The sequence below is a fragment of the Sturnus vulgaris genome, chromosome Z (assembly GCF_052056855.1).
Source record: "Sturnus vulgaris isolate bStuVul1 chromosome Z, bStuVul1.hap1, whole genome shotgun sequence".
In the NCBI taxonomy this organism is placed as follows: Eukaryota; Metazoa; Chordata; class Aves; order Passeriformes; family Sturnidae; genus Sturnus; species Sturnus vulgaris.
In genome coordinates, this window is record NC_142283.1 from 53,219,758 (window position 1) to 53,238,044 (window position 18,287).

The 18,287-nt window shown below is 36.8% G+C and overlaps 2 protein-coding genes across 5 annotated transcripts in view; one reads left to right on the plus strand and one right to left on the minus strand.

Annotated features, from left to right (window-relative positions):
- The window catches only part of BRD10 (bromodomain containing 10), a 91,403-nt gene that overhangs the window by 52,445 nt on the left and 20,671 nt on the right, over window positions 1-18,287 (plus strand). For 2 of the 4 annotated variants that reach the window (XR_015799198.1, XR_015799197.1), the window contains exons 11-12: window positions 501-601; window positions 2,216-2,378. Coding sequence is in view for 2 of the 4 variants with exons in the window: in XM_088155871.1 (XP_088011997.1) it covers window positions 501-571 (71 nt within the window). In the remaining 2 variants the exon portion in view is untranslated. The remainder of the gene's footprint in view (window positions 1-500; window positions 602-2,215; window positions 2,379-18,287) is intronic. The other 2 variants (XM_088155871.1, XM_088155872.1) reach the window with 1 other exon arrangement.
- MLANA (melan-A) lies at window positions 7,096-13,286 on the minus strand. Its single transcript, XM_014876799.2, has 4 exons — window positions 13,213-13,286; window positions 10,690-10,786; window positions 8,524-8,625; window positions 7,096-7,560 (listed from the first exon to the last, which is right to left on the minus strand). Exons 1-4 carry the CDS (start codon window positions 13,284-13,286, stop codon window positions 7,492-7,494), a joined length of 342 nt encoding a protein of 113 aa, XP_014732285.1. The 3' UTR covers window positions 7,096-7,491.

The window sequence follows — 18,287 nt, forward strand, 5'->3', positions numbered from 1 at the left end:
GTTTTGTGCATAGGATACAAGATAAAGTCTATATATGGTCGTTTTATATAGATTGGCATCCCGATAAGGATTTTTTAGTTGTTGAAGAAGCCACTTTGTAAATGTGACACAGAGCAATGTTATTTTCAAAATCTTTTCTTGAAATTACAGTGGCATAAAAGCAAACTTTAAAATCATGACAAATCTTGGTGTATTTTCTTATTTTCTCAAAAAGTGGAATTGTCTGGTCAATAATCATACTTGAATGTCTTGAGTAAACTTTGAAACCAGGATAGTTCATTGTTTCATATGTGACTGGTCCATAAGTTCTTCAGAAATTTGGCGTTCTTACAGTATCTTTTTTTACAATCTCAGCTGAACTAAACACATTAAATGAAAATGGTATGTAAAAGTAATGTAAAGAAAATATAATTAATGGCTTATAATATTTCTTAAAATTATGTTTGTTACACAAAAGATCTCTTAAAATATTCATAAATATGATTTCCCACCTTTTGCAGATGAAGCCAGTGAAGTTCTGAGTTCTCATAGCAACATGGAGAAACTGGGAATAGAATCCTTGGTCCCCTGACTACTTCCAGCATCCCATCCATAACTAAAGGTTAGATACCTAGATTACTGCTTTATCTTCCCCTGTTCTCACTCTTTACATTGAAGAAAATATTTGGAAAATGCAGTTATTTTCAAGAATGTGAGGAGTATTGACAAATAGCATTTATAAAAATTAAATAGCAAACAGAAGCAAGATAGTAAAAAAACAACTGTGATTTTTGTGATTGTCTTCAGACTTTAGAACTTTGCTTGTCAATGCGATGTCATAAAAGGAAGACAATATACTTATTTAATTAGTTGTTCATATTGATTCCATCTCAAGTATTAGTGCACAAGAATGAATAAACAAGTATAAAATCAGACTATTTTGGCTGTCAGTAGATTGTTGCCATCTGGTACCAGCATATACATTGAGATCTGTCCTCGTAGCATGCTGTTATTTGTAGAATCATTGTTCATTATTTTTTTTAATCATTTGCAGCAGTGAAACTGAGCAACAGAGAGGAAATAGTGACTGGGTGTTACTGTGTAGACATAGGGTGTCTTCCTTATAATAAAGGAAGAGTAGTATCATGATGGATTCCATTTACACAATATAAAAAGCAGATAATTTTAGTATTATAATCAAGTTTAGCTACTTGGAAGGAGGAATTGCTTGTATCTATTTTTAAAAAACATTGTGTGTCACTAATATGAATTGTCAAATACTAAAATGATAGCAGTTTGTTTGAGGCTTGTCTGGACAGTATTCTATACATAGTTCAACTGTGTGTTATGCCTTCAAAATATTGTTTTTGCCAGTAGAGTGCTTTTTGCAATGTGATCTTAGAAGAACAAAAGGTGGGAGAGGCCTGTCTGAAGTAATTGCTTCCTCCATGGCCTACGAAGTTGATGGAAAACCTTTTTTTAAAAGAGAGCCCATGTCTGAAAGTGAATTTCTTACTTAGGCATATGAAATGCAAGTGATGTAGCTGGTGCTGCAATCCTGGCCTTGTATTAGCTGCACCTAGGACTGGGTGTTTCAACTCACTGTAGTGGCCAGTAAAGAATGCTTAGTGGAAAGAATTAAGAAATAGATCAAGTATGGATTAATTTTCCCAGTATGTATACATGGCCTCCAATAGTAATTCCAGGGCAATTCTGTGAACTCAGCCTGAGCTTGTCTGTGACATGGAAAGGGCAGATTTTGTAGCCAAAGAATCAGGTACTGGAAAACGTGAGCAGTAATTCATAGAAGAGGAACAGAAAAAACAGTAATATAAAAGCATAAAACTGCTTCTCAATTATAAGAAGTGGTAGGAGGGGTGCATGAATCCTGTTAAACGGTAGAAGGCTTGAATGAGGAGTTGACGGAAATTGTTGTTGGGGCCAAAATCCAGGAAGTGAAGATCATATGGGCTGCATATCCTGGGAATTACAAATGTAAGAAAGACAAACATCTTAATCTGTGTTTATACCAAAAATATTCAGATTAAGTTTCCTGGAGATAGAGAAATAGGAGTAATTTATAACAAGATAGACGTCTGACTCCTGTAAATTCTTGCAAGCATTTCTCTACCGGGTATTAATGTCAGGGAATATTCATACTTACCATATGATTTTGTTGTTTTAATGAAAATCCTGAAGCAGTTCTAAAGTTGTTTTTTCTTTTTATGGCTTCTAGATGACAATCCTAAAATTCCTCCTGCAAACAACCGCAGAATCAAATCTAGCACTGAACTATATCTAAAAAGGGCCACTCTTTTGCTCCAGAGTGTCAGGAGCAATGAGTTGCTTGAGGTGTACGTTGTGCTGTGGAGAAATAGAAATCAATTACTTTTACTAAGGTGAGTGGGAAAGGACAAATTGATAGACCTTGGAAGATGACACCTTTTTCTTAAGAAAATTATTTTCAACAAAAATGAGTCAGATCTTTCCTCTTATGGCAACGAGATGATGGTAAGGTAAATTTAAAAAAAAAGGAACTGTGAAGGCGGAAGGCTGCTTTTCTGTGCAGCAGAGAATTTTGTTTCTCCCATCCAGAGGTGGAAGCTAGTGGAGTTGGAAAGACTTTATAAAATTAGTACTGAAAGACTGAGGTATTTATATTAGGCCACCACTCTTTGTTTTGAACTGATTGGAACTCATGTGATCTGTCTTTCAGGAAAGGAACAAATAAAGTATTTGGTCCGTACATCTAATTGAGGCTATACTAAAATGGTTTGGAAATGTGAAGGCACGTGTGCTGCTTAAGCATTGTTCAGATTTTTACCCATGTGAATCCACAAGACTGGTGTGTTGCCATTATCCCATGTGAAGACCTTTCTGGTAAAACAAAAGGAGGCAATAACTGACATTTAATGTCAATAGTATTTGTGACATTTAATGTCAGTAGTGTTGCCACAATGCATTATACATTCTACCCGTTTTTCTATAGTTAAATAGGACCCAGTAGTCTCTGGTTCCTTTCTTGATGAATAAATGTAATAGAATCACAAAAGCAGAGAATGGGTCAGGTTGGAAGGGACTACAGTAGGTCAGCTGGTCCAATCTCCCTGCTCAAGCAGGAGCATCCCAGAGCACATTGGACAGGATTGCTCCAGACGATTCTTGAATATTTCCAGTGAGAGAGATTCCACAACCTCCCTAGGCAGCCTGTTCTAGTGTGACAGAGGTGATTCAGTGGGATTTGAGAGATGGTTCATGGTGGATGAGGATGAGCTAGATGAGCCTTTCTTCTTCATATTGCTGTGAGCACAAGGCAGTTGGGAGCACCACTAACCCAAAAAATGTAGTCTTTTTTATTGATACAAGAGTAGAATCTACGTGGACAAAACATCTAGAAGAACTAGATTTTGGCAGCAAGGGAAGCAATGGTTCATTCTGTTCATTAGAAAGCTAAGGCTGCTGCCTTTGAGCCAAGGACTTTTTGTGTAGGGGAAGTAAAGTAAAAAGTTGAGGTTCTCAAAGGATGCAATATATGTAGACTCAATCCCAAAAAGTGCACAAGTGCTGGATTTTAGTGGGCACCATATGTGTACATAATACCTGTAGAGAGCATTTTAAACTTTATATTGCTGTTAATTTACCCTTTTTACTGCATGTAAAGTTCAGTGCAGATCTGTGCCCAAAAGACAACACTAGACATTTTCAAGTAGTTTTCAGCTCTAATGGGCAGTAAAATATGTTTAATGAAATGACATGAACATAGAACAATCTTTCAACCTTGTTGTACAGTTTAATATGCAGTTAACAGAAAAGTACAAGTGCATAAATGCTACTTCTCCAAAGACAAAGAAACTCATTAACCTTTTCCTTTACATAAGTGAAGTTTGCTTTTAAAGGCAAAGAATGTACTCTTATGTCATGTGAGTACATGGACATAACACCAACTAAGTAACGGATATTTTACCAGTATTAGACACAAACATGAATCAAAGTATTTCACTGAAAAATTACAAGCAATATGGCTAATACTAGTACAGTTCTTAGGGCCAAGTTAATACACATACATCCCCAGTTGTAGCAGGATTTAAGCCAAAGGACATTGCTGAGGTGAATGCCACTGGATTCTCCTAGCAACTGGCTGCAGATGCCAGTCACTTACACTAGACTAGTGAGACTCTAAAAAAACAAGTGCTTCCTATGGAAAGTTTGTGGTACTTTCTTTTATGATAACTGTCATGTATAGACTATACCCTTTGGCTCTTGGCTCAAGAGATTGTTTTGCTACCTGGTACAGTATGCCAGGAAGATTGAACTCATCAGAACTTGCTGCATTTTAACGTTGTTCAATAGCTTTGAAGGCTATGTTAATGTTTGTAGCTGGATTAGAAAGTAGATGATCCAACAGTATCATACCAGGAATCTAAACACAGACAGCATAACTGCTATTGCCATTCTAATTTGCCAATCTGACCAAAACACACTATATTAGTAGGTGGTTTGTTTTTGGAGTATTTGTTGCATCTATGTAAGGGTTCTGGGCATAGCTATGGAGAAGTTCCCAAGATCCTCTTGTACAGATAAGCTTTAGTTACAGTGTGCCTGCTACTCTGATAGTGCAGATAAGCAGCAAGCGGAGCTTCCTGCTCCAGCTGTGATCAGCTACCTCTTCATCAGCATCCTGGGGAAAAACTCAAATTGCCCATGAATTTCTTCATTAGCTTTTTTTGATGGAAGAAAATGAAGCACAAATATAATATTTGTTCAAAATTATAGTTGTAATACAAGGCATCTGATTGCCAAGAGGGTAAAAACCAGAGGAGCAGAAGGTCTTTGACTTTTGCATCCTCTCTGTTACATAAATGACCAAACTAAAGGATTTGTGAATCTAAATTTTGGTGACCAGTTGCTACTTTGGGGTCATATAACTGTCTAATCTGAAAGACTTTCCAGGATGGTTAAACACTCTATACCATGTTCACCATGTACGTTAATGAAAACATTTCTGTGCATTTCTCTTTAAAGAAACAGATGTTTTGGAAAGTTTTAACTCGTCTTTGGTATAGTGCAGTGTTATTGACTGTAATACAGAAAGTACGAGTTCTTGCATTATGCAGCTTTGGCAATTACAGGTCTCTTGTTTTCAAGGTCTGACCTGTCTTTTATCAGTGGTTTGTTGTTTTGTTTTGTTTTTTTTTTAAATTGAGTCAGCAGCCAGACTCTGCATATAGAGTCTGGGTATAGAGCCAGATTTGAAAAATGGAATTTAGAATGTCATTCAGCATGAGTGATGAAGTTCACAACTGTTTGAGTGCCCTGTAAAGCTCTGTTTCATGCTCTTAATTTAATGCACTTAAATCTGAGATTACTGTTCTAACTGTGTCTATAAAGTAAAAATACTACTTTCACTAGGAGAAAAAAGAGAGACTTTCTGAAAAGTAAGGATAGATTTCCCAGAGGGCTTATTTATCCTTTAATTGTCTGTAAATTCAGCTCAAAGTTTAATTGTTCCAGTTCTGGCTGCTGAGGAGTTTTAAAAATTTGGCCTTATATAGTTCCACAAATAAATTAATATTTCTACTTCATCAGTGTTAACTTTCATATGAGCTTTTGCAACATCTAGTAATATATTTAATTCTGACACTACTGAAAATGTGTGCCATCAAGTAAAGATTTTTGAACTCTAAGCACTTTTTTATGGTAAATCATCTCTATTAATTTTTCATTTATTTTTTTCTCAGACATGAGAGAATGACTGTGTATGTCAGTTCTATTCCACTGTATCACTACAGATTCTTTTGAAAGGATGCTGCCCTCGTGTAGAGAAATGCAGAACGCTGAGTTTCTAAAGATAATCCCAAGCTTTAGTTTGCCACTCCTGCAAGAAAACTATGTTCTACATCTCTAGTGTTTACTAGCTATAAGATGGCATTTTTAATGTTTTCCTGTGTATTCTTCTTCCTTTTGCTAAATAATTCTGCAGTTTTTTCCTGACAGGCAGGTATTGAAAATGACATGGGTAAGACAGTTTTTTAGGTTAAAATACATCTCTAAGTTTCTAAATTAATATATCAACTACATTTATCAAAACGTGTATGGTGGATTATAACCTTTTACAGCAATTATTGATATTTATTACCTTCCAACTATTTTACAAATCTATGTAAACACTTTCATTACAAAAGAAATGTTTCCAAAAAACTGTCTTAGTACTTATCAACATATATGGAGTTTTTATGTTAGGCAAGTAACTGTGCCTTGGGTTGAAAACATTTTTTTGTATTAAGATGTTTGTATTTGCATATTTGATGACAAAGAACTAAATTCTTTACTAATAACAGTTAATTGCTTTATGAAATCAGTTTTCTTCTGTAACTACTTTTGATTTTAATGAATGTTGAACCGTTTTAGCTGCCTCCTGCTGTGCGATATCAGGCCTTGTGTATCAATTTATTGATCTGCATATAATCCTAAGTAGTAGTCTGGCAGCAAGCAGTAACAAAAAGACTGAGTAAACAATAACTATCAAATGTATGTAGCCAATTTATGCATATCAATATTCTTTGTTTTTTATTACTTCTAGTGTTCTGGCAAGCTGGGAAAATTAACATCTAGGAGTCTGCTGTCTTCTGTAGTCTTCAAGAAACATGGTTTTAATGCATTTTCTTATATGGTTTCATCATATTAGAAAGAAATGACATTTAAATAGATATATTTATAAAGTTCTTTTGCTCTCTCACATGACTGCCGCAAGGAAGGAAAGGTGATGTCATTAAATCCATTCACAGTATGAAATAGCATGGACTCCAAGCAAAAACTCCTAGATTGCCTAGACTGATCATGTTTTATAAGGAATTTAGTCATTACAGTACATAAACAAGTAATGTGAGATAAAAGTGTGTTGTAAAACATAGCCACTTTTTGGAAGTTAATTTTAAAACTGCTGGTAAGGAAAACAGTCTGTATGAGGACATGTAGTCAAATGGTTTGTTTCATTTTGTGGCAGATTCTTTTCCATCACATTCTAAGGAATAGTTGGGGTTTTTTGTTTGGTTTTGGTTTTTTGTGTGGGCTTTTTCTTTGTGTGTGTGTGTGTGGGGGGGTTGTTGTTGTTGTTGTTTGGTTTTGGGGGGGGGGTTATTCTTTTTTAAAGAAAGAGAAACTAAATGAGAAAGGTGAAAACAAAGGTTCCGTCACTTTTTACTCTGATTGACACTGAATAGTGTGTGATTACAGACCTAGGTAGACCTATGAAGGATTCAAGATGACCAGACCATAATGTATTAATCTGGCTGCAAGAAGTAAAAAGCTTAAAACAAAAGCATGTTCAGATTTATTAAGGCATTTCAAGGATCAGTTCTGTAAGTTAAGCAGGAATACTTTTCAGCAACTGCTAATGAAAAAATCTTGTTTTCTTTTGTATGATTTTAGCTTTAAGAAAGTTAAGCATGTACAGGAGATAAAGAGCGAACATGAAGAAATCGAATCAGTATGTTTAGGGTTTCAAATTTCACGTTATGGTGAATAAGGCGGTGGTGACAGATCTGCAGCAATTTTGTCATAAGCTGGTGGAGCATCAGGTACCTGTGGTAAGGAAACTGGGTGTGAAAGATCAAAAAAAAATCCCAATTGAGTTACAAGAAAAATGACAAGAAAGTGATGTTAAACACGCAGCAAGCTATTTACCACCAAATTAAATACAGTTCTATGACTTAAAGAAGCTGTGCTCATTCATTGTGTCTGTTTTGTAAGGTTGCTCTTTTTTTCGTAGTATGTTTTCTGGTTTTGCATCAGATTCATTTTATTGCTATTGTTCATCCAAAGAGAGAATTTTCAGTGTTATAAAGGCAGGAATATTTTTCGTATATATATGGGGTGTTTTTAGATTGGTAATTCAAACAAATATTGAAGCTTTTCTTTAGGAGTCTTGATGCAGGCACATTATCTTATTTCTAGAGATAAAAATACGAGCAGCTTATTTTAAATTGTTCAAAGTTAGCCTGTTCTCGATTCTAAAGCAATTTAGACACACCCATTTGTATATATTTATCATTTAATTTACCTTTTTGAAAATTGCAAGTTTAAATATTCATCTTTTCATAATGATTAGAAGAGCTAACACATTGAAGTTTTAAAATGCTTGTCGGAGTATCGTATACCAGACACAATACATTTGTTTTTTGTCAGAATGACAGAAAATTAATTAGGGAGATGTTTGGAGTTTTTCAGTATATTTCAGCATTCAGTTGTTGCATCATTCTAATAGATTGCGAAATGATCATACAGTTTTTAGAATAAATGTAAATTGAAGACAATAACTTTTAAAATAAGCATTCTAAATAGTAGATTAAATTTTTTTAATAATTTTTCACAGTAGAAATTTTTCCAAATACTACTTTCTAAGTTGATATTGAGGCATTGAAGACTCATTGAATACTCACAAGTATGAGAGAACACACCAAGGGAGAAATCATAAAATGCCTGTTTAACAATATTATCTCACTATGTCTTACTCAGTTTTAAGTGAAATCTTGAGTTGCAGCTTACCACAGAATTAAAGTCTCTGTAGTCCTGCAGAGCCATTTTGCAGTCCAGTATTTCTCCCTCACCTACCACGTTTCGTATTGTGTTCACACTAGAGTTTTTGCTCTGTGACAGATCATAAAGAAATATTAGGAAGGTGAAATGAAGAAGAGACTGTGAAGCTGGAGCATAATTTGACAGCACATATACAGTATGTATTAGAATCTGGGATTAGGCACAATGCAAGTAAGAAAGATACTTTACCTAACATTTTTTGCTGTCTCTGCTGAGACATATGCTCTATCTCCTGTATGATCTAATTTCATTCCCAGAAAAATTAGTATCACATTTTTTAGGTACCAGACTGATGCAGGAACGAGCATCTCATGTACCTGCATGGATCCTCTTTTTTTTATGCCACACATTTCTTTCTTTAATCCCCAACCTTTTTGTTTTCCATTTTTTCAACATTTCTTTTGTACACATTCTGTACCAGTTCTCCCCCAGCCAAAAATAGCCTAAGAAAAATACGATTTTCAAAACCAGAAAGTAACAATCTGTGATGAGAAGGAATTAAAAAACAGATTATGCTTTTTGCCAGGATACGCAAAGCAGGCATTTGGTTTGATTTTTGAAGGAGTTTTTTGAGTATTACCTATATTTTTGCAACTTTTCACTATCAAAGTTCAATTTTTAGGTATTCCGCCAGTTGATATACATATTGGATAGATAATTGTATAATTAAATAGAAAGATAATGGGACAAAGTTACTGGAAACAGCAAGATGGATTTGCTGACTTAGATGAGAGTTTTGCTGGGTTTTTTAGTCCCAAATAGTTATATCTTCTTCAAAATATTAGGATAACTAAAAGATACTGTAGAACATATATTTGGATAAAGCTTTGTCCTGGTTTCAGCTGGAGTAGAGTTAATTTTCTTTTAAACAGCTGGTAGAGTGCTTTGTTTTGGATTCATTATGAGACTAATGCTGATAACACAGTGATGATTGGTTTTTGTTCAGTGGCTCTTGCTCTAAGTCAGGGACTTTTCTGTGGCTCATGCTCTGCCACAGAGCAGGTGCACAAGAAAGTGGGAGGGCTTATGGCTGGGACACCTGACCTGGACTAGCCAAAGGGATATTCCACACCAGAGAACATCATGCTCAGTGTATAAATAAGGGATTTGGCTGGGAGGGGCTGATTGCTGCTCAGGAATGAGACGGGCATCAGTTGGGGGTGGTGAGAAACTGGACATCACTTGTTCCTTTGGAGTTTTACTCCTCTCTTTCTCTCTTTTTCATTATTATGATTAGTAGTAGTAGATGGTTCTGTTTTGGTTCAATTATTGAGCTGTTCTTATTTCCACTCATGAAGTTCACTTTTTCTTTCCAATTCTCCTCCACACCAGGGCGGCAGTGGGAAGTAAGTGTTTACATAGTGATTGCTGTCTGGGCTTGAACCATAACAAGCTTTCACTTTCAAAGAATTTAAAGAGACCTCCCTTTCATAGGAGAGGGAGCAAAACTTCAAAAATAAAGCTTTGGGACTTCTAACAATAGATGCTATGAGAAGGACTGTACCTTTTTTAATATGTTCTGAGAAGACACAAATTAAAATATTTTTAAAGTAGTCTTTAGAAAACAAATCTCAAACTTGTCCCAGTTTTTTTGTAAATCTTAAAATTGCAAGTCAGATTTTATATGGATGAATCATGCATCACCATATATGAGCATATTTACCTACTTGTAACAGTTATTTTTCTTCTCTGCTTCCTAGACTTACTCTAATTATCTCTGTCCTTATTTAGAGGCAAATCTTATGAACGGTGACTATATTACATTTTTTTAAATGAAAAGACACAGAAAGTCTCTTCGTTTCGTGTAAATATAAATAAAACTCTTCCTACAAATAATTTTTTTACTGATGTGTTGTGCAAAGTTGGGGCAACTGGTTTCATGCCCCTTTGCTTTGGTTCCTCTTACCCCCTTGTCTGACTTGCAAGTTCTTTAGGCCAGGTCGTGTTTCACAGTGTGTGGTTTTGTCTGTGTCAAATGACATATGTCAGTGTAAATACTGCCTCAGATAATGATGTCCTGTTACAGATTTGATGTCCTCTGCATTTATGTCATGCAAATCAAGGTAATATGTTGTCAAAATAATAGCATGAGAGAAAATGAGCTTCCATACTTACCCGCAGACTTTTGTAGCCACTACGTCGTTTGTAATACCAGCAGCCAAAGGCAAGTAAAATTGCCAGCACCAAAATGAAAAGTCCGATGCCCAGAGCTCTGTTGGAAAAGCAAAACAAAATAATTTGCACCACAACTAAATGCAGGAGCAAGAATGGTTAGACCAAAAGTTTGTGTCAGAATATTTTTAATAGAGCAGAATTTACCTCAGAAAATAGACAACGTATCAATAACTTCAGCCAGTTTCTGTAGATTTAGCTGTTAGCTGATTTCTCTACCAAGTTCTTAAACATTTAAGAAATCAATTTCTTTGAAAATAATTATCTTCCAGTGAGTAATGATTCCAAAAACATACCTGTCTGTAAAACTAGCAAATCACAGCATTATGATATTGCAAGGAATGTGAAATGCCGCATCTGCAATTATGCAGCTCACGTTTATTTGCTAAATTTCTCTAGGCAGCAAGTATTTAAAATGTATCCTAATTGAATCATATTGCAACAGCTTCTAATGATGGAAGGACTTTTGGTGCATAAAACACATTACAACCTTAAAATATGACTAAGAAACTTTGAATTATTCATAAAGAGCTCTGTAAGGATTTAGTTCTTGCATGACATACTAGGCACAGTTTTGGTGTCACTGGCTCATTTTAGGGAAAATATGGTTTGCAAATTGTGCTGTAAAACATCCTTCCCACTGCTTTCTGGGGACTTGGCAGAAGCAGCACAGTTCCACTGTGTAAAAAAGCAAGCTGACAAAGTAATTTCAAATTTCTTAGTCATAAAATCCTTCCTTTAGTGTTAATATCCTCCCTGTTGAGACATACTCAATATGAATTCATAACCCATTTTTTGTTCTCTGCCTGTTCAGGAACAGAATAATATTATTAAATTATTAAAGGGAAAAGAGTGTGGAGGAAAAATTACTATGTGAATCAGGATGAAACCATTCTAACATACTTCTGTATATCTTATGCCTAGTTGCTTGTAGTAATTACCCAAGCTTTTCTGTTGGGACTGAGTAGTGGCGTATGTGACTTATCAGAGAGTTTTTATATCCGTTTGGTCTCATTTTCACTGACCACAAGTCTCATGAAGGAGTATTTCCTTGTGAACTAAAAAGCCTGAAAGGAGATGCAAGCAGATTTGTGTGGCAGAACACGATGCCTTTTTGTCTGAATTTCCTGTGTGCTATTTGAAACATGAAACCACTTGAAGACAAAAGGATTTTCTTTTTTCCAATCTTGTAAGTTGCTCCTGCCCCTTGAAGACTTTGTGTGGCCTTCAGGCCTGTTTAACCCAAGAACAGAGCTCACAGCAGTCCCTTTCTGATGCAGCCAAAGTTGTCAGATGGCTCCACTGGTTTTGCTTACTCTTGCCAGCACAGTTGAAACTTAGAGGGACTACTTCTCCAGGCAGCTGGTGCTCTCTCAATAAATTTAGACCTTCTGCTTCTCACATTTCATGTTGTTTTAGTTGTCCATTAGCCTGTATGCCCCCAGAATGTATGTCATTTCTGGGGCTGGTACTTCTGACTGCACGTTTGCCATCTAACTCCTTCGCTAACTACTCAGAGGTTAGTATGGAGAGTGTATATTTCTTGCAATTCCAGTTAAAGCTGAAGTTGTGCTGCTAGGAATCTAGACTCATATCTAGAATATTTCTGGTACTGGAAGGAGAGTATCACTTTTGTATATCTAGAAAAACACAGTTGCAACCACTAGAATTCACAGTAATTACAGGTGAGTTACTAGCCAGTTTTTGGTTTTGTTTTCTTGCTTTTTTTCTTTAAAGAACTGAGCTCCTTTGGATGGACTATTAGAGAACTTTTCGGTTAGTTTATTCTTTTTGCCAGGGCTGATGGAAGAGCAACTACCTTGCAGTATGAGGGTTTGCAAAAACATTATGTTTGGGGTCCAATAAGCCAGTACTCAGCAGCACAATTCACTTGCAGATATCCCAAGCAGACTGGAATTACTTACGTAATTATGTAATAAAACATCACCAGCTGGGTGGTGTCTCTAATAATCCCAGGCAAAACATATTTTATTGTAATTCAAAGATAAAAAATATTTGCCAGAAACAATTCAGGAGTCACAATTGTATGGTATCTTACACTTTTTAAAAAAACATTTCTCTGGGTGGTTTTGCCCCGTTCTTTAGTGTGAGACAATGTCCCTTTGAGGTTCCGAAGAGAGGTCTGTGAATCTAGAGATTTAATGTACAGATCATCTTTCAACAGCCTCAAAAGTAAATTCTAAATAAGCTTCAATAAACCTGGTAAAGGCTAATGACTTTTGATAATATGATTTAACTCTAGATTCTTGGATTCTGCAATTCTGATTTTTCTGAACATGGAGGGCTGAGATTGCACTGTGACAAACATTAGAGAGAACTGTAAGATCGTTAAAAAGCACTCCATCTATATACAACTGACTTTTTTTGATACAATTTTCTGGTTTTCTTTCAAAGCAAATTCTTTCACCAGCCTACATGCTAACATAGGTTCTGATTTATGCTTACTCTTCTGCAGCAAAATAGATGTGTCCTTTCCCTCTGAAGTAGTTGCCATCCAGGTGGTTATTTCTTCTGGGCATTTTGTGAGGTTGGTCCTACTCAAACCTACAGGGTAGCAACACAGTGTGTCAGTGTGATAAATAATTTGTTATCTTTAAAGCATAGTATTTTCAGCCTCTTTGTTTTAACGGGAGCATTTTAGAGAGGCAGAATAATCTGATATCTTCAGAATCAAGAAGATCCATATACACATGCAACTGTCCCAATTTAAGATAAAGCTCAAAACCATAACTATAGTCTACATATTAGTATCACCACTGACATCAAGGTGTTTGCAACTGAGGGTAACAGAGATTGCAGAATTTGATGTGATCTGTTTAGGCACCAAGTGATGGCAGACTTCTGAAGCAAAATCTAGAATATAGAAAAAAAGGCAATTTACCTGGACAAGGAAAACCTGTTGAAAAGAGTAACTAATATTGTTCTTAAAAACAGGGTTTTTTTCTATTTTGTTATTCACTGTAAACACTCAAGGGACAGGTTTTCAATCACTGGAGACTCTCAGAGATCTGTTGAATTTCAGATGGGAATATTGATTTATATCTGCTGACAGTCTAAACTCAGATGTGTGGGGAATTTATATTGCAATCTTTATTTCCAGTCTTACGGTGATAATCATAGCTGTCTGAGCAGTTAAAAATCTATTCAATCAAATAGAGTGAAGAAAAAATCCACATGCAATCATGTTCCTGTAATGTGAAGAGCACAACACATCCTACTTGATAGTATCCCACTAATCTACCTACCCTATACAGGTAAATTATAAAACACAATTACTTTACTCAAGAGAATTCTGGCCAAGGAAAGAAAGTATTTTCAGTTCACTTAGAGACAGTCAAGCCTCTTCTAAAGCATAATTTTTAAGCAAAGCTGAAAATTTTGTGTAAAACAAAAAAAATATAATCTTACCTCCTTCAGACCTGTATTCTGTATGTTAACTGAAGGCATATGCAGCTTTCTTTGACTTGTTCTGGTTTTTTTCTCCTCTGATCTGTCCTCTTATGACTATCACGAGTTTAAATTCCTTTCAGTACAGCTTCTGAATGCATTAATAAGCATGAAAGGGGCAAGGAGACAACTTCTCATTTTCTTCTGGATCCTTTCCTCCTAAAAAGCAGCAGAAAAATCTGTTTTTTCTTGATTAAATACATGTGCTGTAAGAGACAGCCCAACACCTTCTTACCTGACCAATAAATACAAGCTCCCAGAGTGAACAGACTGCTTCTAGATTCAAACATGTTTTAATCCAAGGCTGCTTATTTTGTTACAGAGGACTGGTATTTTTACATGTATTTACTATAGCTTTGTTTATACACAGTTTTTATACCATTTTAACACAGTGCAAACTGGTATATGTGGATCAAAACTTATCACCCCGAGACAGAAATGTCTTGGATTAAGGTAAATACAGTTTTAATTCTACACTGAGAAGTAAATACTGCAACAAAAAGAGAGTCTGTCCCATGGGCGGCAGAACTAAAAAAGCCTGGCCTTTGCCTGTGTAGTAATTCCATATACAAGGTCAGGCAAGGAATAGCAGTCATTGATTGTTTCAGAGGTCTGGGTATTGCGATATACCAGCAGTTAGTTACTGCAAAAAGAGCAAGGAGATAAAAAAACCATGTTCTGCTTTTCATTTGTCCTAATGAATCATTAATCTGAGCCTTTGTGTCCCTCTTCGGATTTTTTTAAGTTTGGAGGATTAAACACTTTTAAGTTTTCACTTTGAAGTTGTGCACTGGACTCTAAATATGGTGAAAATGGCTGCCAGATTCAAAAGAAAATAAGAAACAGCAGATAACGTGAGTGATCAACATCCATTTCATTAGGATGTCAGATAAAAAGTATTAACATCGATATTTTTTAACTAGTGTGGGGCTGCTTCTGTACTTTTACTAATTATAATAAAAATCTGACTTATCTATATATTTTTCCGTGGTAGTGCCTAGTGATCAGACCAGAGGCAGTGAGCACAGACTGAAAAACAGGCTGTGTTCTCTAAACATCAGGAAGCCTTCTTATCTGTGAGGGTGACCGGGCACTGGCACAAGTTGCCCAGAGAGTTTGTCGAGTCTCCCCCATTGGAGATCTGCAAAAGCCATCTGGACACAGTCATGGGCAACCAGCTCCAGGTGGCTGAGCTGCAGCAAAGGGTTAGACAGCAGGACCCCCAGAGGTGTCTTCCAAACTCAGTCATTCTGTGATTAGTGCCAGAAGGATCTAGTTGGTTTTGGTAGACTCATTAAAGTTTGAAGCAGAGGGGAGGGGGAAATAAAGAGTACAAGAATGAACAGTGATGAGTATAAACTTGCTAATTTGGGAAGTTAACCCAGATGAATAGATGAATATTCTCAATAGGAATTTCAAAGGTGAAAGAGGTGCAGGGACGTTTCTGTAAATATCCATGTGTGTAAAACTGTACGTGGACACTATCACAGTCTGTCAAGTTCCCAAGAAACATGCTAGCCCTTGTGCACTCTAAAAATATTGTAAAGCTCCTTATCAAATCATGGGTTTTCCTGAAGAAAAGCTTCCTATCTGGAAGAGGACAATAACTGAACAGTGCTGATCGATCTTGTGAGAATCAAAACACTAATTTAAAAAATTCATGTGATTTCTTCATTTAGAAAATCCAGTCTCTGACCCTTACTTGCCTCAAGTGATTTGTGGGGTAAAATGTCAACTGCTTGAATATTATGTGTTCTGAATTAATCTCTTGTTAACAGTATAATAAGAAAGGGGGAAAATAACAACTTTGTCATGGATCTGTGGTGCCATCTGGAATGTAAATGCAGAATGCTGCTATTGAGGTGGATGGATGAAGAGGTGACACACCATATCCTGCTTCTGATCCCAAACTTTTTACAAAATCTTATTTCTCTGATATAGTGCTGCCAGCTCCATCAGTATAAAGTCACTGGCATTGACATATGGATTCCAAAGGTGTTATCTTTTTAAAGACAACTTTTCAGAAGAGGATGGAAGAGGAGCACTTTGGAGAAACCTCACAGTAACCCAGTTTTTTTCTGATAGCCAAACCTGTGGCAAATCCAGGACACTGATGAATCTTGGTAAAAGGAAGGAAATGAATGCTTCTGGTGTAACTGAAAATAACAGGCCTGACCTTTGAAAAAGAATAGCTGTTGGTTGGTGGTTTTGTGCTGTTGACATTATGATTCCATCTTTCTAGATGGAATCTAGATCCTGGGATTTTTATTAATTTACTTCACTTGATAGTTCTTTGACATTTGAGGCTTCCTACAGCATATAGAGCAAAGAAACACAAGTACCTTGACACCTGATTTAGTAAAGACTTTGGTTTTGAGTTTTATTCAGTAGAAACTCACAGGCATTTCACTGCTAAATCTACACTACCAGTAACACAGTACAGTAAGAGAAAATAAGGAATTACATCCCTTTCAGTTTGTCTTGAGGATCCTTGTCTTTCCATGGTTTGGGGACTCACTTTGAAGAAAGTATTGTCAGCTGAAGAGTTCCACTATAGGCCAGATTTGAAGCTTTTTGAAAAGAAGCTATTCCTCAACCTGCTCCTACCTTGACTCCAGGCCCCTCCAAGAAGCAACATGTCCTGTAGACTGCCTTGCACAAGCACCATAAATATGTTCATCCTGGAAGCCTGGTTCATTACAGAAACTCCTCCTTAAGTAGTTTCCAAATCACCTGTCATCCTTACTGTCAGACCCATCTCCCTCTGCTCCATCATTGAATTTTACAGTAAAGAAATAGTAGTCTTAATCCTGTAGAAGCTGTGCCAAGAGGATGCCATGATTACAGTGATGCCTTTGTTACTCTGCCATGTTTTTGAACAGCTTCCTGGCAGTTTTCCTTTGCTCCTACTTTCTCTGTGGTAAACTGGAGGTTCTGAGCCCAGGGGATTGTTCAGGTCTGTGGGACTTTCTCCATGAGATGCAGGATGATCAGCCATGGGTGAAAAAATTTTGGATGCATTTGGTTGCTATCAAGGTGAAGTTGAGTTATGACTTCCCTTGTGTGTAATTTCAGGAGGCCTGGATTCAAGAGAATGGCAGTGCTTTTTAAAGCCTCACAATCCTGTTTCCACCAGTAATTTGCTAACTGTTTTGGGGTAGGAAGCTCCTTACAGGTGGGCTACTGATTTAGGCCTCTGAGGCTATCTCTTGAAGAAAATTAGTATAGTCAACACTGACTACGTTCTTAGAACTTGCATCAAAGGGTCCTTTGCAATAGGTTGCTCAGGGATGTGGTCACCGTCCTTGAAGATGTTTGAGAGGTGTGTGGACTTTGCACTGGGTGATGTGGTTTGGATTTAGAGGTGACAGTGGCAGTGCTGCGTGGATGGTTGGACTTGATGATCTTAAAGGTATCATCAACTGCTCAGGGAGTTAGTGAGTAAGGTACCCTGGGAAAATGCTTCCACAGGTGCTGGAGTCTGTCAGTGCTGGTCACGTTTTAAGCACCATCTTCTAAGGACACAGGAGGAGACAATTCCCAAATGTCAGAAGTCGAGCAGGTGAGGCAGAAGATGGCTTGGCTGAGCAGGAATATTCTTTGGAAGGTAGAGCAAAAAAGGAAAGGGTAGGCTCAGCAGAAGAAAGGTCAGGTGACTTGAGGGGAATACAGACATGCTGCTCACCACTTCAGGGAGAACATTGAGCAGCCAAAGCTCAACTGGAGTTGAAGCTGGCCGCAGCTGAAGGGGACAATAAAAGGAGCTTTTTCAAATATATTAATGGCAAAAGGCAGTGTAGAAATAACATCAGCCTGTTACAGGATAAGGATGGTCACCTCATAAACAGGGACACGGACAAGAAAGAGTTGCTAAATGCTTTCTTTGCTTCTACTTTCAACACCAATAAGGGACTAAGGGGAGCCCACTGCCTGGAGCTGGAGGACCGTGGCTATGAGAATGATCAGTTCCCAGATGACCCTGAACTTGTACAAAATGTCCAGCATACAGCTGAATAAACATATCATGCAATGAATGATCAACTGGGTGATGGTTAGGCCCAAAGGGTTACAGT

Coding starts and splice junctions, on each gene's coding strand:
- MLANA (XM_014876799.2), bottom strand. CDS start 13,286: ATGCCCAGAAGAAATAACCACCTGGATGGCAACTACTTCAGAGGGAAA. Junction 10,787..13,212: donor ATCTATTTTGCTGCAGAAGA/GTAAGCATAAAT, acceptor CTTTTCCAACAG/AGCTCTGGGCATCGGACTTT. Junction 7,561..8,523: donor ACAGAGACTTTAATTCTGTG/GTAAGCTGCAAC, acceptor TCCTTACCACAG/GTACCTGATGCTCCACCAGC.